This window comes from Lepidothrix coronata, unplaced genomic scaffold, assembly GCF_001604755.1.
Source record: "Lepidothrix coronata isolate B3197 unplaced genomic scaffold, Lepidothrix_coronata-1.0 Scaffold3, whole genome shotgun sequence".
NCBI lineage: Eukaryota > Metazoa > Chordata > Aves > Passeriformes > Pipridae > Lepidothrix > Lepidothrix coronata.
In genome coordinates, this window is record NW_016690183.1 from 5,517,797 (window position 1) to 5,544,028 (window position 26,232).

A 26,232-nucleotide genomic window follows, 5' to 3' on the forward strand; every position below is an offset into this window, starting at 1 on the left:
TGTGAAGAGATACCTTTTATACTATATGTACTATAATATACTATAGTGAGAGAGAAGATGCTTATTAAGTATCAAATAGCATTTGTATTCAGATTACTATATTCACTTACTTGAATTTATTTGAGTAAGCAAAATTAGGGTGATGGGATACAGTACTTGTGAAATATTCTGGCAGAGTTGACTGTGAAAGTGATTTGGCATGAAGGGTGTGGATATGTGTATTAAGTTGTCCTCTCCATTTGCTGGTAGCTTAAGGAAATGTCTTTGAAGCCCATGTCTGATCATGCAATATGAGTAGGTTTGAAGACAGACTTCATCTGCCATGGTGCTGCTCTCAAATCAGCACACCAGTGCAGTGGCCTCAGCACACCACCATTCTTTCTCATCCTAAAATGTATGACATTTTAGGAAATGTTTTAGTAAGTGTAAACAGGACTCCATTTATAGGAAAAATAAAAGCATAAAAACACTTAAACTACTACTTCTGAAAGGCATTATCATGGAATTTCCAATGTTTGGGAATCTCTTTTTATATAAAGATATTTATTTTTCAGCACCTTCCATGGACTTCAATCTTTACAAGAGCTGATGTCTGTATTTCCCAGAAAGAACTAGCTGACATCAGAAAAAATTGAAAATAGTTATTTATATCATAAAGAGGATTGTTTAAAATGTATTTCTTGCTCTTTGTGTTACTCCTCTTAGTTTAATCTCTTGTGCCCTTTTTGTTATATTGTCTTTTTCACCTTTGTCTTCTCTAATCTGTTGTGTTCCCTCATCTCTCAGATTTCCTTTTCACTGAATCATAGAAAAATAGGACTGGAAAGGACCTGAAGAGGTCATCTAGTCCATCTCCTCCCCCTAGGCAGGATAAACTGTCCCTATATCATTCTTGACAGATGTTTATCTAACCTGTTCTTAAAAATCTTCGGTCAGGAGGTTCTCTGACATTCCTAGGCAACCTAGGCCACTCTGCTTAGCGTTCAAAAGGTCTTCCTGATGCCTGGCCCTAGACTCCCTTACTGCGATTTAAACTCATTACTTTCTTCTCCTTTCCATTAAGTCCTTATTTTGCCCTTGCTGTTTGTCCAGATTCTCTGTAAAACCAAGTAGCAGTTCTGTTATGATACAGGGCAATATTCTGTCGAAAGTTTTCTTTAGTTCCCCTTAGTTTCTTTCTTTTTCCTTATCTTATGTAAAATATGGTGTTACTCTATCACTAATATGCAGTTTTCTGGATGCAGGTAACAACATCCCTGATCTTACAAGACCTTTAATACAGAACTTCTGTCAACCATCCCAGGGATGGGAATATTCTACATATATGATTTTAAAACAAAATTCAGTTTACAGACCTAATTCATTCTTTGTCTCTGCACTGTCAGTCAATACTACCTTCACTGTTAACAGCAGCATGTAAAGCTGATGTAAAAGAAATAAGAATCAGGCCCTTTGCAGTTTTCAGTTTATTCTTATAAAGTATTATGATGCACTTTACTCTTCTCATATTCACCTCATTCCTCAAGCTGTAGTGTGCATACATATATTCCTGCCAGATACTGATCAGTGTTGCATAAAGTCATCATTCTGGCATGTCTACTATATGCACCTACACTGAATGGCACTTACAGCAACTGCTTCTGTAATTTCTGTGCCTCCTTCTGTCTTTAAATGGAAAATGCACAACAGTCATAAATATAATTCATATCATATGTATGTGTCTAAAATTGGGAAAAGTCAGCTATTGCAAGTTCAAATTGATTCTGTCATCTAGAATCTAATTCATAATCTAATCGTTGTCTCTCCTTAAGGCTATTTCTGGAGTGGAAATTATAGTGGATGAAAAGAGAGAGAGTATTTTAATGCAATTTCATGACATAGATAACTATCATTGTTCTTTAAGCGGGACATTTACAGCTTAACCATCATGTCTGTAAATCAGAGGGGGTGCTGGAAATTATGTAGGGAGTTAAAAATGAAATCCTCCCTCAGTCTCTGGTCAAGTCTTAAGGTGATTCTTTAGCCTCTTCAACCCAATTGCTTGCTTCTCCCTCACAAGCAGTGAGTCATAAACCAACAATCTGTAAATATCACTTATATATTGCTTTTGCACCTGTTCCTGTGTAGGAATACTAGCCATATTCCTTTTTGCCCAGCTATATTTTGGGAATTTCTGTATTTGTTTAAAGATTTCTGGACTTTCAACAAGAAAACTGTCAAGCTTCTGGGTATCCCAGTTATTTCAAAAATATATTTGCAAATGCATTGTACAATACATGTACCAAACCAAACACTTTCTAGCCTCAACCATCACACTGTGCATGTGCTCTGACTGTGTGCATTCCTTGCATGCACAACTGGAGAATGCAGAATACCCTCTCATTCTTGGAGCTTCCTGGAAGCTTCAAATTTATTGTGCACATGCTCAGCAGTTCAATTGTTCAGGGACTTTATGTGTAGCATGGCTGGAAAATGCTGGATTTGCCATCTGCCTGAGTAATACTGATGGGAAATTGTTTAGAATAATAAAAAAAATATGAGAGGAAGGTTCAAGAGATTATCCAGACCACTCTGTTGTTCTCAGGTGGAGTAACTATTTTTAACTAACTTGCTCTTAAGCATTCTCATAGAAATCCACAGATTCCACCAGCAATCTATGCCAGTGCTTCACTGCCAGGTTAGACAGCTTTTCCCAGAAACTAATTTGAACTTTCCAGGTTATGTCTCATTCTCTTCAGTATAAAATGTAAGACAGAATAATTATCTCCTCATTAGCTCTGCCTGTGTTCAAAGCAGGCATCATATTCCACTTGGTCTTCCCTTCTTTAGATTTAACATGGCCAGTTCATGCCAGGTGTCTTCATAAGCCTCAGGAAACTCCCAAGCATTCAGCCACTCTAATTATTCTCCTCCAGCTGGTCCAGGTTCTTCTGAAGTGTGGCATCTAGCTGTGTACATGGCATTCCTCTCTGCAGAGGTCTCTCCCGTTATTAGTAGAAAAGGTGCACTTCACATGTACTGCAAACACCGCTCCCACTCACACAGCTTTGTATGGGAAGTGCCTTTACGTCACTTTTGTAAGATCCCAGGATTGCAGCTGGCGTGTTCAAACTGATAGGAACATTTTGATTTCTAATCCTTGCATCCAGCCTGTCAAAATTCTCTCCCAGCATGTTATCAACATGTAAATTTACTAATGATATTCTCTGCTTCATCAAGAAAATATTAAATAGTGCAAAATGAGGACAGAAGCACCATGCATGCACACTTCTGTTTCCACAGATATCCATCCTCTCAGTTTTGTTTTCCAGCTACTTCTGCATTCATTCTGCAGCAGTTTCGCCTAAACTATGTTTTCTTAGGTTTTAAAGAATGTCACACGAGGGAGTGTCGAGACACTCGTAAAGTCAAACCACCTACTGCTTTTTCCCTGTCTGCAAGGCCAATTACCCTGTCTTAGAGGGAGATCAGATTGGTTTGACACAGTTTGTTCCTAACAATCCATGTTGTCCGTTGCTACCTTGTTTTCTTGTGGGTGCTTACAAATTGTTTGATTATTTTTTCAGTACTTTGCCACGGTTGAAGTTTAGTTGACTGGACTATAATTTTGCAGATCTTTCTCTTTAAAGATAGCTGCTGCATTTGCTCCTCCATCCTCATAGATAAGTAGTAACATCTTTAAGACTGTTCCACGTGGTGTGAAAGCATCCAACTCATCTAAATACAGTACTTATCTTCCCTTGCCTAGACTGAAATCTTTAGTTTTGCCAGAGATTCCCTCAGACAACAGACCCAGACCCCAAATGCCTGCTTGTTTCTGAAAGCTGCAGTCTGGATGTGATGTGGGTATAATGGATGGGCAGAGAGTCCATTTCTGCAGTGTTCAGAGGAGGCCAGCCCTCCTAGTGGGATGTTTCCCTAGGAGAAGATATTATAAAAGTAGATATTCTGGGTTGAGAATTGTCTAAAGATAAAATCCAGTTCTTAGAGAAATTTTTTTAAGATACCCAGTGCTTGCATAAGTCTGAAATCTGAAAGCCTTTCAGCTTCTCAACTATTATCCCCTTGATAAAGTGCCAGTTATATTTTTTAAATTGTGCTTGATCCAAACTCCAAAATCCTTGAGATAATGAAATGCTTTTGTTTATTGGTCCCTAAGGAAGTCAGAATAGGCTAAAACTGGCCAGATAAATAATTGTCATTATTGTTAAAGAGTAAATCAAAGTTTTTTGCTTCATTTTCTGTTTCATCATTCCATGTGGAAGGTAGAAAAAGAAGTTGTAATTTTTTCCATTCTTAAACAGATTGTAAGAGGAACACTGTCATTAAAATAGTTCATACATATTCCACAGAAATGTATCATCTTGAATGTGAACAGATACGTTGATCTACAGTGCTATACAATTTGTTTTCTACTTAGCATCAGTCATTTCTGTGTCCTGGGAGCATAATACATATAATTTGACTGTTACTAATGAATGTAGCTCCTTTTGTAAAGTCATTTGTTCAGTTAGATATCAAAAGAGAAAAACTCATACTCCTTAGCATTTAAGAAATAGATTTGAATTGCTGACTTCAAGCAAGACCAAATAGGCCATTATCTTTTCCCCTTTTAGAAAATGCAGGTAACAGCTCCTGCTGAAAAGTGAAGCCTTTTAAGATATTTTTATGATCTTTTTTGATCACTACCAAGAATCAACATAAAATAAAGGTATAATAAGTAGCAGTCACCAGAGTACATCAGAACTGTATTACTGTATTCTTATGCTCTGAAAGGGCTTTACTGGACTACTAGAATCCAATTCAGAACTGTAAGGTCCATTGTGTACTTTCATTCTGTAGAGAGACTGCCCTTGGATTTTCTGGGAGTTTTATGTGAAAATCAGTACCAGAGAATGTTCCTAGTCTTCAGTCCCACATGAAAGCATATTATAGGTGTGGTGGCTTGAACCACCACAAAAATCTAAAAATCCAATTTCCAGGTTTCCCCCACCCCTTTCCACAATTTTACCTTAACACTGAAGAGAAACTTTCAGGCGAGACATCTCTGTAGGGGGAAAAGGGAAGGGAAGATATATGCATTTATTTTATACAAATTAAATATTGTACAAGCTAAAAGCAACTATATATATACAATGTTACACACTTCTATCAGTCCCTCTAAGCCTCTCCCTTAATTCAGTCCAGGAAAAGCCTTTGGGCTGATAGCTAAGCAGTCTTTCTCTCATGGGAGTGTTCAGGGAAAAAAGGTTTTCTCTGATCCGCTCCCCCCACCAACCTCCAGCTGTTTACTGAAGTCTTTTCTTCCTTACAAAGTCCAAGAAAATAGTTTGAGTCTGTGCTCTCTTGGTTCCGTGCCAGTCTCTGCTGTGTGATTCTCTCTCTCTCTCCCTCGCTTCTGTAGCTGCTGTAGTTCAGTTCAGCTTATCACGTGCACGCGTCCTGGAATTTTCATTCCTTCTCCAAGTGAGTTTTCGGCTGCCCCTGGTCAGACCTCTGCAGGGGCAACTCCCAAACCCTTTGTCCCATTTCCAATTTCACTTGGAATTCTTCTAGCTCTGCAAACAAGTCACAGCCACAAGTCCAGTACCAAGCATGCCTGCTAGGGGAGTAAATATTTGCAACTCTCCTAGCTGGCCTCCAAGTCTGCTCCAACTGCCTTTACAGTGGAGGGGAAGAACAGGCAAGGAAACTGCCCCAGCCCTAGTCGAACCAAGGCAGAAGAGGCCCAGGGGCCCCCTTGATTCAGGGGCCCCCCAGCCACCCCTCATGTCTCTAATCCTCTCTTACACAGCTGCCAACTCACACTTCCGGTGGTTGTGTATATCTGATTTTTCACAGGAGCAAACAAAATGAGCGGTGATTGATCCTTCAGGGGAGACTGCCCTGGGACCCAATCACCTCACCTCTAGGCCCCCCGGCTCCTGGGGGGGGCAATTTCAAACCAAGACAATAGGCAGAATGGATTAATGGTTCTTTCCTTTCCCCTAGTGAACAACCAAAGACTATAATCTTGTAAATTTGTAAAAAAAAATTTTAGAAAATCAGATTCATGTATCACAGTGTATCATTTGCATTTACCATACTCACTAGACTTTTTATGTGTGTCTTACTGCTTACAGTCCTGATGTGAGTGGGGATCAGAAGTTTCCCTGTGAGTTTTAGTCAAGGATAATTCATCCATTGTGAAATAAGTTTTCATCACTTTTATTTGTTTGATAGATCTGATGTCATAAAACAAATTATTACTTCCCGTAGGAAAGAGATTTTGCCCCGATTTATGTCCTTCTTCCCCATTCCCACTCTTCTTGGCCCTGGTCCTGCAGTATGAAAGGACGTCTCCCAAACAATGCTGATTTATAGGAGAACCTATGTAGGGAATAAAAGTCTAACTTAATGAGTCAGAAAAAAGGTAAGCTCATATATTTAATAAGTCAGAATGCTGCTGTGGATGTCATATGTCTCATCACCAATTTCAAAAACAGTATTTAGCTTCTAGTTAGATTAAGTATCCAGTTAAACTAAGTAAAAATTGAAAGACAACATTCAAAACAGCTCAGATTGCTCTGTAACAGTCACCCAAACAAAGCCCATGGTGTTTAGTGCTCCGATATGATTTGTTCCCCAGAAGCAGATGGGTGACATGGTGCATTGAAGGTTTTCTATTACTGGTTCACTTTCTAAATACCTATTTTTACATTTTAACATATAGCTCCATCAGCCCTCCCAGACGCAAGTGGGACAAGCAGCCTCACAATCCAATCTCCTGCATTTGGCTCACAGTCAAGCATCTATGTCTCAAAGCCCAGTGCGTCAGGCTTCCTCTTCTTCCTCCTCATCCTCTTCCTCTTCAGCTTTGAGCGTTGGCCAGTTAGTCAGCAGTAAGTATTGCTCCTTGGCTCTCCTTAATTCTCCCCTCTGTTTGTCCTCCTCGATGCTGAGTTCCCTGATCTGCTTTCCCTCCTTTTGTTTTTTTAAATATAGTAGATTGTATATTGCTAAGTAGAGTGACTCTCGCCAGTAAGAACTACTAAGTGCTGTCGTGGATGTGGCTGAAGGTAAACGTGCCTTGAGAAATTGTAATCAATGCTGTAAATGGTCGTAAAAATGGTAGCAGCCATTAATTGACTCATGAGGGCAATTCTTATAACTGAAATGTAGTTTATGTTTTTTTGAAATGAGAAGTTTTTGAATTAGTCAATATAATGAATTACATTTCTCAGAATTTGGTGGGCAAACAGATTCTCCTACTTTCGGTTAAGCTGCTTGTTTTTTTGTTTAGTTGATATAGTGAACCATTTTACAAACCCTCGTATGACACAAATCTAGAGTAAGAGACTTTTCTGGCCAGGAAAAACTTGCACAATTTAAACAAGAACAAACTGGAACATGTGGGGGAGAAGAAAGAAGCATGCTGCAGTAAAACTGAGTTTTAGTGTTAGCTGACCTGAACAGCCCTTTCTTGCAGATCACACAGATCAGGGTCTTTGCTATTAGCTTATCAGCCCTAACTTTGGTCTTTACATAGCAATAACAATGGGCTGAGAGTATACATATTAACAGTTTTTGCACATCTGCAAAAATCAAGTGATTTGGATGACCTTGTTCAGTGATGCTTCATGTACATATTTCACGTAAACAAACACTATAGCTCATGCCATATTGTTAATGTAAAATATATGATTGATACAAGCTTATGAAGGGCTTGGAGAAACTGTCATGCAAGAAAATACATGAAAAAATGTTGGTTAGTTTATTTCAGAGATTGTTTATATGGGGAAGTATCTAGTAGAGCTAGAGTGGTAAAATTATGCTGATATGACTCCCAGTGTGAATTCTTTTATTCTGTAATAAAAATATCTGCATATAGCTATGGTTATAATTATAGTGATATAAATATACTGCTGTTGATCTGTCAGTAAATTTTCTCATGTTTCTTATGCTTGTAAGCATAAGAGGCTTCATGTTAAAAATACATAAAGTTTACCCCTTGTCTATGTGGGAAAATTGAGTAAAATAGCTGGTGTGGAATAAGTTATATTTCAATGGCTAGTCCAGAATAGCTCCTCTTGTGGACATTTTTATTTACAATAAAAGCAACATGGAAGAAGCTCTTTTAAATTTGCGGAATAAGCCCGTCAAAATTTAGGAGATGCTAGAAAAATAATTATTTGTTCAATTGTATGCAATTCCTCTTAGAACATGTATTTTATTATAACAAGATTTTATTGTGATTAAAATCATGCAATCATGATTTTTTTTCCTCATCCTTCTTTCAGTGCATTCCCAATGGAATTGTCTTAGGGATGCATCAGAATTACTAATGCAACAGGGGGGCTGTTGTCCCAAGGTTTGTTCCTTACCTGATTCACTGAGCTGTTCCCCAGTTTGCATAACATTTGAGGTAGGGAACTGTAGAAGGGTGAAGGATGGTCTTGTCTCAGGCAATAGCAGCCTAAAGACCTGAAGCTTTCTGTCTGCTATGTAATTCTAGTGCAACAGCAGGCAAATCACTTAAAAGAGATTTTTCACAAGTGCTCCCTCAATATCCAGCTTGAGATTCTGGACTTTAATTTACAGAAGAACCTGGTACTCACAGTTACAATTTTAAGTGCCCTTTCACTGTAGAACTGTATCAAGAACCATTTAAAGACAATCTAAAACACCATTTCCTGCTTGACATAGACTGGGTACCTAAAAATGCTTTTTCCCTTAATATCTGTCCACTTCTTTGTGAATGAGAAGGGGAAGACTCTCATCTTGTAGAAACACAATAAAATAAATTAAGATTTAAAAAAAAACAGAAGGGCTCAAGAGGAGATGTCTTGAGTGAAGGACTTTAATAGGGGTCTGGAGCCACACACTGAACAAGTAAAAAGGCAATACATCAATCATTTCAACTGTAATGAAGGACAATTCATCCTGTGCACTGGACAGAGCACATGAAAATTAACTGGTAGTCCAGGGCTCAAAATCTATGCTACACTGTGTTGTGGGCTGTTGTAACTCCAGAATTTTGTAGCTTCTGCGTGTTTATTTCTGCAACTCTAAGGATGTTCTTTTACCTTTATTTTTTCCTTGGATACATTTCAAGGTTGTTACAAAAGGAAAATAGTAACATAAATCAATCATATAGTGAGATAATGCTTATGTTTGTAGTTGGAAATAGGAGATCTTCTGTTGGATGGATGGAAAAGCTGATAATTCTGTTATCACCTTGTTTGTCCTGCTCTAAAAGGAATAAGATACATGCTGTGCTTATGCTTTTGGCTGAGAGCACAGGAATATCTATATGTCAGGGGTTGGACTTGACGCTCTCGGATTTCTTTTCCAAACTGATGGATTCTATGATTCTATGATTCTATTTGGGCATGAGTGGGAGATACACAAATGAACATAGAATTTTTATTTGATCCTCTCAGGCTTGACTCCATTCACTGCTTGTCCTTTTCCAGTCCCATTACTTCCTCACACTGTTCTCCACACAGTCTATGCTCCCTTTGCCTCCATTTTCCTCTAGCCTTCTCCCTGCAGTTCTTTCACTATAGTCCATCATTGCCCAGCTCCTCTTCCCTTTTCACTTCCTCCCCTCCAGCTCTCATTCAGTCGCTGCCCCCAGACCATACCTGTGCCCTGTTACCAGTCTTTTTATTAGGTAGTTTCTGTCCTCCTCTATCTTATTTTATCACTAGTACTACTTCTTTTTACCTATTTTCTTTCCTCTACCACAGTGATTACTACTCTCTGCACAGTCAGACCCTCTCTCCCTCCAGTCCAGACTCAAATCCATGCTCCTTAGTAGTCTTCAAGTCTGGCTTTTTCCTTCCATCATTTTTTTTCTTTTCTAGACTAAAGGTTAATTTTTGCCCCCTCTGCATCCAAATCATGCTGATGCCACTCCCACACTCCCTAGAAGCCATCAGAGGAGTATGGGAAATGATCACCAAGAAGAACAACAAGTCAGTCTCTCTGTCTTTACTGTTGTCCTGTCACAAAGCAGGCTAGAGCCACAACCATAAGAGACTTTTCATCCTATCAGATTGAGGAAGGTGTTGCATTTGGACATTAACTCACTAGAATTCAGAGTCTTAAGAGCATTCCAAAGGAAGATGTTATTGATTGGGATCTCCTGAAAAAAAAAAAAAAACATAATAGATAATTATACATAAATAAAAACTCCTAGAGTTGTTTTGAATTTATGCTTCCCGCTTCATCCAGTCTCTAGCCACTCAAGACCAACAGAAGGAGTAGCATGAGAGGCAGATCAACTCACTTCTGCCATTTACATAGCATTCTCACACAGATAGAAGTAAACCAGCCATCTCAAGGATCCATAATGTCTGTCCAACATACCCTTGAAAGCATGTAGCCAAGCACAAACTGGAGCTAACACTGCCTGCCTAAACCTGCTTGAGCTGCCACAGTGATGGTGATGGTGTTCCAGGGCACAGTAGAGCTACCTACTGCTTTTTAGTAGTGTGGAAAGAGCCTACAAGAAAGAGGAAAATATGATCAGTGCAGTAAGAAAAGATCAAACAACCTGTGTAATGGAACATGAAAAGTCAGACAGGATCCTTCATAGCTTTTTATTGTTGCTAATAAACCAGTGATACTTTTTGGACAAATAGTATTAAACGATCTTCATGAATTTGAAAATTGTTTCATGTGACTGAAAATCCATTTGCATACAAATGTGACTGCACATGGGGAAACAAATAGACAGAAAGTCATCCCTGTTTTGCTTCTTTGTAGAATCTCCTCAGCTTCTAGACACAGATCCCTAAAGGGCAGGAGCACCTCTTTGTCAAGGCTGTGGCCCATAATTAAACAAAGCCTTCTTAGCTTCATAGCTTCCACACCAGCTGCAGACCTTTGTATACCAGGCCTGCGATTTAAAAGCAGTGTCTAAAAGTCCATTTAAAGTTTTTTAGTGTGATGAGGTGGGCAATGGGTCAGTGGTTCTGAAAGAAGTTCATAGGCATGAGGGCAGCAAGAAACAACTTGCGGCCTCCTTTGATTGCTTCATCCCTCCTGAGGTAGGAATATTGTTACTTCCTTTTCCTCATCCCTTCCAAAACTGCAGTCCAGACCTCCAGCAGCAGTCCTAGAGTTGAGTACCTTTGCAGAGATTTTCCATATTCCAGAAATTGTTCCTAAATATAGCAAAGTTCACGTAAAACCAGGCACATTCAGCCAGCTTGTTTGGTTAATCAAAGTGCATAGAGCAACATAACTTCAGTAAATAAATATTTGGGGCAAGCTTTTGCACAGTGACTGCAAAGAAAGTAACTCTTTTACAAGAGGTTGCCTCATATCAGAGAAATTACTAAAGTACAATGAGAAGGTATTAAGAACTGGTCTTTAATAACTTTATTTTCTCTATGATTTTGTATTTTTTCTTTAACATTTGTCTGAATTTTAAAAAGATGCATCTCCTTACTTTTTTTTATATATTTTCCTTTCTTTTTTAATTCCTGTCCTGTTTTTTCCCCTGGATTGTGGTCTTCTTTATAGCTTTTCCCTTTTATCTCATCATCACCCCTTCATCCCTAACCAGCAAAAAGTGCTAGTTATTCTAAAGGCAAAAAAAATATGGTTATTTCCAAATAAAGGATGTTTAAAAAAAAGTTCTGCCTAAGCAAGATGAACTTATTCAAGATCCATCTCTACTCTTCCTGTTCCTTCTGTATGATTTCTTCATATTGTCTCATCCTGTCTCTATTCTCTTTTGTCTTTTTTGTTGTCTCTTCTTTCAATTCTACATCATTATTCCTACCTTTTTTAATTTCATTTTCCTATGCATCCCTCTGCTCATTTCTTTAACTTTTCCACCATATGTTCTCTTTGTGGAAATCACTAGTTTCCCCTCGTTCTGAGGCTTGTGTTTCCATGAAGTTCCTTTCTTCCTTCCAAATTCATTTTACTGTCATCTGTTACTATAAAATTAAAATGCTTCCCATAAACAAATTATTATTCTTTTTTTCCCCTGAGCTCCAGTCCATTTTCCATTATCAGTGTTTTGTCTTGCCTTTCTTATCCAATTTACTTTCCATTGGACCTCCCCTGCCAGCTATTTCTCCTCCTGTCTGACTTGGGAAATCATCCCCCTGTAATCCCTCCTGTGGCAGAACCCTGTACAACAGAAATTTGCTTTCTCCTTCAGGGTGCACTGATTTCTCTGAAGCAGTTCTTTCCCCTAACTATTAAAATCACAGCATATTTTCACTTGCCAACAAACTCATGTGGGATTTTCAGAAGAATTCGAAATTGAGAGAAGTATTCCCTTCAGTAGAAAAAAAGGGATTTCAATGCAGGAGAGCCTGTGGATTTTATTTCCTCAACTCTCCTCACCTACCTTCACCATCCACCAGGACAACTGGTGAAATTTTGTCTGTCTTTCTTTTTTTGTTATGAGATATGTACACATACCTCCTGAAATGGTCCCAGACAACTCTCTTACCTTTCTCCAGCACCCAATAGTTTCATAGACACAACAGCCATTGTTTCCTCATGCAATAATATAAACTTGGAGTCTTGAAATGTTACTGTAGGTTCCAGCCACTCAATAGAACTGGTATTCTCTATTTTCCTGTTGGTACTGGGCTGCCTTCCCTGGAATATTCAATTAATTTAAGAAACAACTGTTTATTTACTTTCTTCAATAAGCCACTCTTCCTAAAATATGAAGTGCACTATATGCACAACTATTCTGAGAGCTCAGAATGTGCTTAAACAAAGCCCGTTATTCATTTGAATGTATTTATGTACATGCATATATTAGTTCACAGAGTCCAAGACTACGTATTGATGGTATCTTAATAGCAATAGAGTAAAACAGACCTATGCTGTTACATGATAATGTCAATAGAATGGTCTTCATAGCACTATTTGTGTTTTATGGAAGTGATTACTTTATAAACCTGAGTGGCCACTGTCATAGCACTGACTACTTAAAAGCAAATTATATGCACCCTAGCTTTATACTGAAGGAGTAAATGGGTGTACAGGTGAGCTCAAGCACAGCAGTGAGAACAGGAGAGATGATTCTGAGTGTGAAGCATTGTCAAAACTAGGTTCAGCCTATGTGAATGTTTACCTGTGGTCCCTGGTTGCATACACAAGAATTTTAAAAATACTGTTGCTGTGTCTGCTTCTTACACTCCAGAAACGAATAGATACAGGCTGAATTTATATATCAGAAAACCCTTTACCCTCTGTATATTATTGGACAAAAAGATTTTTTGTAGGATATTTTTCCATCATAAGGAAATTTTACACCAGGCTTATAAACCCCTGAAAATAAAAGCTTTGTTACTGTAATGCTGATGAGCCCTCAGCTATGTCATACTAGCAGGAGCCACTCTTATATAGGGTTTAGTAATGTAGTCTAGCTCTGTCCTTGCACAACTGCTTGCATTTACAGAAATTGAGGGGTTATTGTGCTGCAAACTTTTCACCTCCAAATCTGAGGAATGAGGTGAAGAACAATAGAGATGTCTCACCGGGAGAATGGCTTCACTACATGCAGGATTGCACAACACTTTGAAATCTTCCACTGTCCCAGTCCCATGCTGTCTCTGACTTGGTGAACACTTTCATTTAGTCAGGGATCAGTAGCTTGGGAGGGGGGAGAAAGTTCCATTCTCCAGCTGTTGTGTCATTTCCCTTGATAAGTCCTAAATTGACTGAGTTATCCATCTCCAAAGGAGCTTTCCTGTGGTAGACATGCTTTATTATGTGCCCTTTCAGGGACAAAGGCTTCTGTGTCAGTAAACTGCTATAGAGAGGAAGGACAGATTTATTCTCACAGCATCATAAGTATTATCTTGTGAGGGGCTAATGTAAAAGTAAAAAACTGTGCAGCATTACCATCCAAATCCAGTGCTGCTGCTCCTTGATTATCAACCTGATGGGAGGCAGAATGAAAAGCTTGAAAGGCTGCTTCTCAGAAGGGCATATTTTAAAGAGGATTTTTAAATCAAATGGGGTTTAAAGGCAGCATTTTGATTGGGTTTGTTCATTTGCTGGGTTATTTTGGATGTTCAGCTGGCAGTTTGTGTTGTGTATTGTGGAAAAGGGAAGAAATGGTTGTGAATCTCCTTATTTGGCATTAATTTTAGATAAGTCAGAAAGTCTTGATTTTAAGTTAAAAATCCAAGCAGTTAAGCCCTCCCCACAAACTGGAAATAAATATATTAACATCAGCCTTCTTTTTCTATCTGATAAGAAAGGAAAACAGGGAACATGACTCCCCAACCCAGGGAAGATTTTGCAAGGCTTAACTGTCAGTGAAGAGCCCAGGCACCTGGGCTCACTCTGAGGTGAGCTGGCCATTTTCAGAAGTTCAGTTCTTGAAAAACTTCCACCAGCACCTGCAAACAATGCAGCCTAGTTAGCATTTTAGCAATAAGAACATACTTCATGACACACCTGACAAGGCAAGTCTGTTTCTGTTTGGGGAAGACGAGAAAGGGATAAGTATTAAAAAAATTGAACTTGAACATCTTGACAATGAAAGCTGGTGTAAGCTTATCTCACTGATATGTGATGCGAAGAACTGACATGATTAAAAAAATATCTCAACAGATCCTCAAACAGCCACTGGAGAGGTGGATGGGGTTAACCTGGAAGAAATCCGAGAATTTGCCAAAGCCTTTAAAATCCGGCGCCTGTCCCTTGGCCTGACACAGACTCAAGTTGGCCAAGCCCTAAGCGCCACTGAAGGCCCAGCCTATAGCCAGTCTGCCATCTGCAGGTAACAAGTTACATCATAAACTCTCCTCCCTTTATTCTTAATAATTATTCAGCTTATTGTGAGGAGCATGCTTGTGTTTGAGTCTCCTGTCTTTACAGTTTATTATTTAACCTGAGATTTAAATTGGCCAATAATGTTAACTGACAGATAAAATGTTCTTATTGTGTAAGCCTAGAGTAACTTTGGTCTTTTATTTTTATCTCCTTCTTTTTTAAACAAGTGAGAAACAATGTTCCTGGCACTGAGACTTAATTCCGTAGATGAGCTGGAGACCCTGCTGATGCTGGATAAGCACCAGCTGACCCTCTTCATACTGTGCCATTTTCTACAGATAGGGTTACTGAACAAATATTTCATGGCTGCATCCCTGCTAAGTTAAAACCTATATTACTGTGGTTAGCACTTCACATAGAGGATGTTAATGATGATTTACCTAGGCAACATAGAAGGGAAAAAAATAGCCTTCCTGCTATCTTGCAAACCAGCAGCTATTCATCTTTTATCACCCAAATGTTTACTAAAAAAAAAGACAAACCCATGCATGCAAAACAGAAGCAGAAATCTGTCCTAATCATAAGAAATCATAATACAGTCTTGACAGAGTTAAAGTAGAAGCAAACGCCTTATATACATGTATGTGTGTTAAAGTAATCCCATGTTTATGCATGAGGTAACAAACACACTTAGGTAACAGCTTTTTCCTCTTGGGCAATGCCTTATAGTCCTTCCCCATCAGTGAAAGCCAAGAAACCAACTCTAAGCTCATTTAAGTGGATTTCGTTCTTGGTGATCCATGAAATGCTCTGTCTTTTTATCTGCTCTTTATACTTTTAATGTATTCCCCATAGAACGGAAGTGTACTTTTCCTGCAGTTAAAGACTAAGGTTATAAATAACATCAGTATGGGGTAGTGAGCTTGCAGCTCACATTTTGCTCAATGATTTTCCATAAAACCCATTGATTGTTGTTAAATACAAAAAGCTCCATAGGATCCTCTCACTTCTATGGTCTCCCCTACTGTTTTTTCTTATAAGATACCTCCCTGTAGAAAATAACCTTTATTCAGTCTATACAAGGATACTACTGCTGGGAAATTTGTTTCAAGACTTGTATATCGTTACGCCAAACATGTACTACAGTATCAACAGTAACAAGCAGTGCCAATGATATGAATGCTATTGTTCCCTATTACTAAGGTTTAATTCTTTTTTTTTTCTTCCTTGTGGTCAGTAGATAAAGAATGCCTAAAACAGGTGGAGTTTTAGCAACTGACAATTTTTTGTAGCCTTAAGTTGCTCTTTAATATACTATACTTTAAAGAGACACGTTGCAGTTTCCTTTGCTTTTGTTTAGTTTTCTGTCTTCTCATTTCATTCATTCTTTCTCACACCTTGAGAAAACACTGGGGATGGTGAGACATTTTACAGAGGGATCCTTAGAGGGACAAATTTCTCAGAACATGAGGAATGGGTGCACAAGCTGGTCCCAAATACTTGCAAGGTTACAGGTTTTTTTAATTTCCTTTGCATGCTCCAGATGGATACCACTTCAGAGTGTAATAACAAGCTATGACTGTGCATTTTTTCTTAAGCACCAAGACAAGCTGTGTTGAAGAACAAGTATATGTTCCTCAGAAAAAGTAGATTTAACTTTTCTTTTAAGGGTACCAAAGGAGATTCAGTATGAACTCCAGGTTAATGGAAGAGACAGTAAGGCAAACAAGTTAAACAACCAACTCAAAGACAAAAGTAGAGTCTCCTGCTGACCTGTGCAGGTCATATTAGCAATATATCACCTTGATATGTTCTGCATGCAAATAACAGTGTTTTCTTTAGCTTGAGACAATACATTTGAAAACACACTCTTCAGCCTGAAATATCACTGGACATGTTGTAGTCAATAACACATTAGGATGTCAGGCACCAGTTACAAATTCTTTGGAGTGTTATTATCTGAAATTATTCCTTGTCTTATTCTTTGTTTGTGAGAAATGCTTTGTTTCTTGCTGGAATATTTTCTGCTGCCTCCACATGCTGAATAGTGACACTAAAAATTACCAACTCCAGTCACTGAGTTTCTTTGCACAAAGGCACTGACTCGGTTGTCTCATCTCCAGAGCATGCTGTGATTAGTAGTGGTGGTGGTGTTTCAGCACTGGCTGGGCTGGAGAGCAGAGCAGCATCATGCAATAATTGTTGCCTTTCTGCAACATTAAATACTGCAAAATGCGAAGTGGGGAAATACAAATGGGTGGCACCAGAAGACTTGGGTTAAGATTTTTTAATGTGTAGCAAAAGAGGATGAACTCAGTAAAGGAAAGAAACAATTACCTATAAGACTTGAAGTGTGAACTCAACTCTTCTGCTTGTTTTTGAAAGGATTAAAGCTTTGTGTGGCTGCTTTCCCAGATGTTTTATAATACTTGTAAAATCTGGTTTGGCAAAAGACTTTTGATGGCAAAATGATATATAGAAGACCTTATTTACAGGAAATGATATCATTCCGGTACAGTTTGCAGAAATCCCACAATAAACTCAGCTTGGTGCCACAGCATATTAGTAGACTATTATGCTGGGTTTCATCTGGAAAACATGAGTTCTTCTTTGCACATAGTGGGGGCAGTCAAGATAATTGCAAAGTGTCCAGCTGTTTCAGCTGAACACCACCGTGGCTATGGGAATCTTTTTCCAACCTAGAAAAGGGATATAGCATTAACTTACAAACAGTGAAAATTGCTGAAAAAAACAGAAAGGAAACCTGATATTCAGAGGCTAGTGACTGCCATTGGCTTGTATTATTAAGGCTGTGGTGCTTGGACAACACAGGATGGGAAGGAAAACAAAAGGATTAATCACAAAGATAAGATTATAAAATGCAATTGCCTTTGATATCATTTCCTGTAGTTAGACTTAGTCTTAAGGGTTGTGAAGATCATCAGAAATATGAAAATGTGACTCTTAACCTACATTATTTAGTGTACTTAGAATTTTGTTGTAGTGCTCATTATGTGTTAGCTTAAATATCTAGTTTTATATATATACTTATAGATATACCTATCTGACAGTTTTCATAATCCATTGTAAATTACCTCTGCCAGTCAATTTGTTAGGCAGGCAGGAAGTCCCACCCTGGCAGAGCATCAGTGTAAGACTCTTCTTTCTCAATTTTCCCTCAGACACACCATCCTGAGAAGCCACTTTTTCCTACCACAGGAAGCCCAAGAGAACACTATAGCTAGCAGTCTGACAGCCAAACTGAACCCTGGCCTTTTGTATCCTGCCAGGTTTGAAAAGCTGGACATCACCCCTAAAAGTGCCCAGAAGATAAAGCCGGTGCTTGAGCGGTGGATGGCTGAGGCTGAGGCCCGCCATCGAGCAGGTATGCAGAACCTTACCGAGTTTATTGGAAGTGAACCATCCAAAAAGCGCAAGAGGCGTACCTCATTCACGCCACAAGCCCTTGAAATCTTGAATGCCCACTTTGAGAAGAACACACATCCCTCTGGGCAAGAAATGACAGAGATTGCAGAGAAACTGAACTATGACCGAGAAGTAGTTAGAGTTTGGTTCTGCAATAAGAGGCAAGCACTGAAGAACACAATTAAACGTTTGAAACAACATGAGCCTGCGACAGCAGTTCCTATGGAGCCTTTAACAGACTCTCTGGAAGAAAATTCCTAAAAACAAAACTAAGCAAAACAAAACAAAACCACACAGAAAACAAAATTGCACCAACAGAAACGCAACCATTTGAACTCTGAGAAAATACCTATTCATCACCCTTGTAAGTAAAAGACTGAGAAAACTACAAGAAGGACAGAACAGTTTATAAATGTCCATGGGTTTTCCTATTTAAAAAAAAAATACACGACACTTAGTCTGTGTGTGTGTCGTAGAATTAGTTCCCAAAAAAAAGAAAAAGCCAGTTTTTTTAAATGGACTTAAAGTAAACCAAATAACTGCTTACTTTTTTCTGTATATTATGAAAATATGAACGCATTTTAAGGAAAAACAAAAAAAAAAAAAAAAAAAAAAAAGAAAAAACTTTTATCTGTTTAAAAGAGAATACAAGCCTGCCACCTGGAGGAATGATTGTAGCCTTTCAGGTATCAAGTGCTGATTCACTATGAAAACTATTAACCAAAGTCAGAAACATGGCATTGCAAACTAGATTGTTAGTCTACTCTTTTATGAGTGTAAAATTGTGTTATGAATTTTTACATTTGTATTTTGCAAAGAGAAAAACAACAGGATTAGTTTCTCTCGTTCTTGTTTGCACCCCTGCAGGTGTGTACAAACAGGTGTTAAAGCCATTCCATAGTGGTCACCTCCTTTTCTTTTAGTCCAGAGTTTTGCAATCTCCTAGTGTTTGGGTGCCAAAAATAACTTCTTTTTATTGTGATTTGTGGGGTTTGGTGTTTCTCTTCTAAGGGTGTGTGTTTTGGTTTGCATTTTTCTTTTTTTATTTTTTGGTTCTGATTCTATTTACTGCCTCCTCCCCTCCAGCTCATTCTCCACCCCTTCCCCAAACCCACATAACTCAGTACTGTTTGAAGACTTTTATATTGATACACTGAAATGCAACAGAGGACCAAGAAGGATTAGGATTATGTCTGATGGACTGTCAGCCATAATTGCGCTTTTTGTCAAATGTGTGGCTTGGGATTTCTCTGTCCTTTGGCTGTGAACCTGCAGAGGTTACCAAAACTCATTTTGTAGTATAAATATAAACTGCACACTTGGTTTGATACTGCATCTATATTATAGTTCCACTTGAAGCAATTTCTCTCCAAAGTCTGCTAGCCAAAGAAATTTTTTGAGATTCTGATGAAAACGAATTGACAGGCCAAGAAGTGATGAGGAGGTTTTGATCGTTAGATCACTATGGACTGTTTCAATGGTAGTGTTTTGTTTCTTTTGCTTTTTTTTGTGTTATCCTGATACTGATGTTTGCCCTGTTAACTTCTTCAGTAGGATGATATGTTTCTGCTGGTGTTTGCTGTGGCCACTGGCTAGCATAAGCAACTGGGTTGTAGAGAAACCCAGTGAATATCCCTTGGTAATGTAAGGTGGGTCACCTGCAATATTTTCCTTTAAAGACAGTTTACCTCTGTGGCTTCCTTTTTGATTGGACAAACCACTAAAATACTGTGGTCATTGGACCTACAAGTATACCAATGCTTAGGGCAAAAGAAAAGTGTTTCAGGTTCTTGATGGGGTATGGGCTGACCTGTGAGGGTTGTCTGCAATTTTCATCTTTGGCTGAGTTCTGCTCCAGCCTTTAGGGTTCAGCCCTGTTAGGGTAAAAGCTGCGTCTTGATCAGGTCTTCCCCAAAAAAATATCAGTGATTTGGTTCAACTCACTGTAGAAATGGTAAAATTCTGCTCGTATAACTCCTGATTGCAGTCCTTGACCTTAGGATGGTTGTACTGGATTCCGGTCTACCCAGGATGTTGAAGGAAGTTCCTGAAGTGCTGGAGTCTTCAAATAACACCTCTTTTATTAACAGAGTTTTCCAGAACTCAAGAACTCCAAAACTTAGTGAAAGAAACAGACTTTCATTGATTTCAATAGGCTTTGAATCTGGCCCTCACTATTTTAGTAATAGGATTTGCCTTGTAGAGTGTGGTATTTGCTGCATGGCTGGGGGAGTTTTAAGGTTTCAGAGAACCATTATCAGGGCCAGAAACTGCTTCTAAATGTGAGCACTCTCAAAGGTCAGGGTTGGAGAGCACTGACAATCCAGTACTCCAGGATGGGCTCACGTCCAGCAAATGCATTTTAGGCTTTAAGCTTCAGCAGGGTATGTTTAAGGATATTTTCAGTATTGCTTTTATGAGGAGGAGAGTGAAGATTGTTATTGACTCTTTTTCAACTGTTGATATATAAATAACTGCTGGGGGAAAATCACCTCAGTAACCACAGGCAAATTGTGAGGGACAAAGAAGATGCTTTACCCAAGCTGAGCATGTAAAGTAAAGAGAGTCTCATAGCTACATCTGCCCCTCTGAGTTTTTGGGGTTTTTTGCCCTCTGTCTCCCAAGATACCTATATCCACAGAAATATCTCTGTTATCTATATCAAACAGCCCCAAATTTGTGGCCACAGTTCAATTTACATAACGATCAGACCACCAACCAGAAGCCAACAGGGAAGCAGGGAAGAACAGATCGTATTTGGAAGCAGACACTCCTGAAATCCTACCCGAGTCTCCAGTACAGTCCTAATTCCCCAGTCATTAATGCCACATACACAATTACCCATTCAGTCATCCTTAAGACCATAGTCTCCTCCGCTCCATCCCCATCAACCATTCTTTGCCTAAAAATGAAATTTCCAATTCTCCCAGGGACTGCTCTAAATTCCATGAAGAAAAATCCCTCAAGAAGAAAAGTTAACTAAACAGTGTATGAAAGATACTAAATGTTTAAAAATATGCTGGCAGCAGTTACATAAGCTCTTTTCTGTTCCAAAGTACATGTCAGAAGGATAAAACTAGGACAGTGAAAATGTAAAATAAATATAAATTGCCAGCTTGGAAGAAAAAATAATGTTCATCCCACAGTCTTAAAACCATTCATGTGCAGTGATTTTTTTTACAGTTTTCTAATTTTGTATTATGTTTTGTAAATTATTTATAAAGTGTTGTAATGCTTCTTATATTAATTTTTCTATAAACAAATATTTGCAATGAGGCATAAATGGTGCCTGAACAGATTCTTAGGAAGATAAATTATGTGTGAGTCATATATCTTTGGGAGGCCATAAATATTTTGTTTTATTTTGTTACTAGCAACATTTCTCATTTCCATTTGTAAACAATTTTCATGTACTCATAACATTTGAATACCTTTTAATTTTGCATGTGACTAAAGGATAGATTGCTACCAGCAAATGAAACAAAAGTCTCTTCAGTCATATGTGATTGTTTAATGGTTTTCCAATTTATTGATAATTGAATTTTTTAAAATATATGTATAAATATTGTTTGAATAATGAACCAAGGGTTCACTTACTGTTCTGATTTTGTCTTTTTATGTTTTTCACTAAAAAGCTATTTTGGACAGTTGAAGAAATCAAATGCATTCAAATGGTTCAAATTTCTTTATGTTACTACTGAAAAAGAAAAAAAAGCCAAAAAAAGAAAAGAAAATAAATGAAAAGAAAAAAAATAAAAAGAGAGAACAAGAAAGCAAAAAGGAGCTAGGAAGGAACAAGTAGAGGCGTATCAAAGAACTCAAGCTATAACCAAAAAGAAATATGTAAAATGCCTTTGCTCGTCTTCTCAATGCTGGACCAAAGCTCAATGTATGTAGGTATATGCACATTGTATAGATATGGCTAAATGTTGCTGACAATCTCGCAATACTAAACTGTTACTATTTAAAAAAAATACAAAAATAAAACTGTTCATCAGTGTTTTACCTCAGCACTCTACTTGTACCCAGTTATTGACCAACATTCAAATAAGAAGATAAGAGAGTAAATTGATTTCCATGTCAATGTTTGACTGTAAAATCTGTTTGGAAAACATTTTGTAATGAGCTTTTCGTCACGTGGTTTGCTTGTTTCCAACTCAAGATTATGTGGGGCACATTTGTTTATTTATTGTTAAAAAGTGATATTATTTATTATTATTATTATTATTTTTTTATTTATTTTTTTTTTTGTCTTATGTGCTATAAACTACAGAATGGTCACCAGGGTCACTTATGAAGCACTGCAAAGAGATCTGTTTTTCCATGCATGGAGCATGCAGCAGGAAAGATGGCAGTACAAAATGGACTGTATTGTGTTGTTAAAAAATATGAATAAATGCAAAAGGAGTCAATATGGTGGACTTGTGACCAAGAAAACAAACTGGATATATAGAAGCTCCTTACTACTCTGACTTTGAAACCAAAGCTGATTTATCTGCACAGGTTGCTTAACATGAAAAAAAAAAAAAAACTGACAAAAACTGTACTTAATCTAGAGCAATATCTGTATGGTCAGTAAAGCTGCACTTTGTGTATTTCTTAACAGCTTCAGATCTGTCACTTTTAATTTGTACCATAAAAAATAAAGAATTGTTTGACATGAAAAATAAGCTCCTTTCATGTGTTTGTCTTAAATCTCATGCATTATTTACATTATCCAAACTCATGTAATTTCACATCAGTTCAATACAAAAATAGTTAAATGCTTGAAAGAAAGGAAGAAAGAAAATCCATTTGCACTGTGAGGCATAACTTTACCTACAAAACTAAACACTGTTTCTGTACCCGGAGTGGGTGCATGCATTGCCGATGTCTTATTTTCTCTACAGGGATGGAGAGTAGAGGATCTACCTCAGGAATATTCTGGAATCACTTAGGTGAGTGTGTGTTATCCCCCAGGCCAAACGGAGCAAAGCACAGATGGACATGAAGGCCAGAAACAGTGTATCTCCCCGTGCTTCCACAGTTCCGTAACAAAGTCCTGGTAAGTGATAGAAGGGAAGTGTGGTAGCAAGACTGGGTCAGCCATTCAAATGATTTCTCTTGCATTTTTGCAGAGCTCATGAGGTTCATTGCTCGTTTCTTTCTGTAATTAGATATTAGGTCACAGAAATGCCTCTTTTTTCAGGTTACTTACTTTGAGTTATACTGAGTTCTATCTAAATACATGATTCTGAAAAATCAGCACATTTTGAGAAATGAATTAGTTGAATTATAAACTTGTTTTGGAAAAAAACAGCCCATTAAATAAAAGCTCTGACAATCTTAGAATATTGTGTTTGAGACTTGGGAACAAGACGTTTGTAAAGACTTTTTCCTTTGATTTTGTTAAATATTGTTTTACATTTCTAGTATCATGTGTTAAATAATCAAAAACTAAACCAAAATATTTGATTAGAAAACCCAGGGAGCACCTGGAATATTTATTTGTCCTGATTTTTTTCCAGATTGGAATTTTCCTTTTCTCTGCATTTTTTCTGTATTTTATGTGATGCATCAGAAAGAGAAAGAAAAGGTGGCTTTCTGGTAGATATGTTGATAGAGGCTTCATAAACAAGGTGGATATGGAAGAGGTATAGCATTTTGTTAGACCAGTTATCATATGTGGGAAAAGTAGACAAGTTTTTAGATGCCCAAATCCTCCTTTGGTCTGAAACAAAAGCAGCTGAATCCAAAGGTAAACAGAAGCTGGGAACAAAAAGAAAGGAGAATTCATTTCTTAGTACTACCTACACTGCCATTTTGTATTTTGTATTATGGGCTAACCCATCATGTGCCTGCTTCATTACAAAAGTAGTGACTACAGGTTTCCACACACCACCTACTCACAGGGAGTTAATCAACATAGTTAATCCCCGAGAGGGATGTCTTGGGACTGTATAGTCTTTACATCTACCCACTGGTAAATACCTGCTCCACAGCAAACATAATGTTTAGCCTAGCACACCCTAGACTCATAGGGGCACCAAAATTGCATCAGCTCCTCTAGGCGTCATGCCTCCATACCATGGTCTAACAGCCATACTTCAAGCCCACATAATTCATCTACTTACAGTGATACAAGGGCATGAAGAATGACCCCTGGTGCCTTTATATCCCCTACTAAAAGCTGAACACCTATCTTTTTGTTCAATAGTGATAAAGCAACAAGCATACACTGGTTAGAGGTTTTTCCCCCCTACCATTTTTAAAAATGCAAAACTTCCTCTTTTGATCATACTATAGGTATTTTAGCTGCCTCATAGGCAACTGACCCTACCTAACCATTATAGATCCAAATAACCTGGATCTATTTTGTTGAAAGAAATGGTGACTTTGCAAATTGAATCATGTTCCCACTGATCACTGAAATCTCAAAATTGATGCTACCCTAAAGCCAGTGAATGCTTACTATAAGACTTCACCACCACCCCACTCCCCTTACTGACTGCTTAAAAATCAAATTTCTAAAAATGGCTATTTCAGAGCTCCTTAAGTGCAACATAAAGGACAAAAAGCTTTGGAAGCACAATGCTTTTCAGTCCTCTCTGTTGTACTTCTAGCAAAAAAAGCCCAACACCCCCCCCCCCAAAAAAAGAACATATTTGCAATATTCTTGATAAACAATAAATGCTGTCTGTGCCCTGCCCTTCCCTTAAGACAGGTGTGATGGGAGGAGAGTTGGCACTAAGTGTTAGAGAACAACACAGAAGTTGTACAATACACGTTTTTATACAGCCTGTTCCCCTGTACAGATGCTTTAGGACTGATCACAGTCTAAATGTATACCTGTGAGAAAAGCTTATAGTACTACCAGGGCTTGGATAAGCGAAGACTCTCTTCTACTGACTTAAACTTCAATTAAACAACCACTCAGGAAGCAAAACAGACTTGTCAAGAGGGAGGGTTCTCTTGTGGTTTGTTTTTTAATCTGAGTATTCAACTTTAATACAAAACAGTCCCGTATGAGATTGTGAAGTTCTTGAAAATAATTGATAATTAAAGACTTGGAAATTTTTTTTCCTTTTCTCTCCCTGTGCTCAACAGACCTGTATGTTGGGGGGTTTTTTCTCGCTCACAATCCTTTACTGTTGCATTTTGCCACACTGTGGACAGACAACATTGGCCCAGACTGAGAAGAGAGTCACCATGTAGACCACCAGCAGTGAATGTTTTTCAATCCAGACTCCAGTTGCCCTGGTTTCTCTAAAAGGCCAGCAGCAGCCCTGTATAATCACCAAAGCAGCTGTAGGGAGGACTGAGTCTTTAATTTTATAGTCACTGAACTTCCTGTATTATTGCATGATCAGTGGCCTCATGTCAAAACACTTCTCAGCCCAAGAGCTGTGTGTGTGATCACACAGACACTCAGTGTGGGTGGGTCTTGGGTCAGGCCACAAACTCACGCACAAAATCAAGGAGCAGCAAAAAATGGCTTTGGAGGTACCAAGACCGTGGTAGGGACTACATGAGTGGGACAGCCCTAAAAGAACACAAGATTCTGGTTTTGTGATGTAGCAGCTTAAAATTGCGGCCCAGCCTTCACCGGCACAGCATCAACAAGCTTGTCAGGTATAGACTCACTCTCTTCTTTTCAGACATCTAACACTAACATAATGTTAGTGTTCAGTTAATGACTCCTGGTTTTCAATGAACAAAATTCCATGCTCCATCCAACCTATCCATCAGTACCATCAACAGGAAAGTCTCCCACCTTGTATGTTCTCTGTCAGTGATGGTCCCAGAATAGTTCCTTAAATGGTTGCAGGATCCTGAGGGTCTTAGAAGACAGTAAGATGGTGACACTGCACAAATCTGAATTGTGTGGCAATTTGTAATTGATCCTGGGGAAACCAGGATTATCCCAGCAGCATGGATTTCCTGGCTGCAGCATGTAACCTCTGTATGCCCACGCTTTTTTTTTTTTTTAAGTCATTGAAGTACTTGTGCTTACCTTCAGTCATTCCTGTTAGTTTTTAATCATAGAATCATTAATTGAATGGTTTGGGTTGGAAAGGA

General features: G+C 38.3%; 2 protein-coding genes across 10 annotated transcripts in view; one reads left to right on the forward strand and one right to left on the reverse strand.

Moving 5' to 3' along the window:
- POU6F2 (POU class 6 homeobox 2) overlaps positions 1-22,717 on the forward strand; it is a 354,832-nt gene extending 332,115 nt beyond the window's left edge. For 8 of the 9 annotated variants that reach the window (XM_017820432.1, XM_017820438.1, XM_017820448.1 and 5 more), the window contains 3 exons: positions 6,713-6,881; positions 14,587-14,755; positions 17,931-22,717. In XM_017820432.1, coding sequence (XP_017675921.1) covers positions 6,713-6,881; positions 14,587-14,755; positions 17,931-18,435 — 843 coding nt within the window. In that variant the 3' untranslated portion in view covers positions 18,436-22,717. The remainder of the gene's footprint in view (positions 1-6,712; positions 6,882-14,586; positions 14,756-17,930) is intronic. The other variant, XM_017820422.1, reaches the window with a different exon arrangement.
- The window catches only part of LOC108499864 (translation initiation factor IF-2-like), a 76,343-nt gene continuing 62,639 nt past the window's right edge, over positions 12,529-26,232 (reverse strand). Inside the window, exon 3 of the mRNA XM_017820153.1 lies at positions 12,529-12,612. The gene's annotated coding sequence lies outside the window, so the exon portion shown is untranslated. The remainder of the gene's footprint in view (positions 12,613-26,232) is intronic.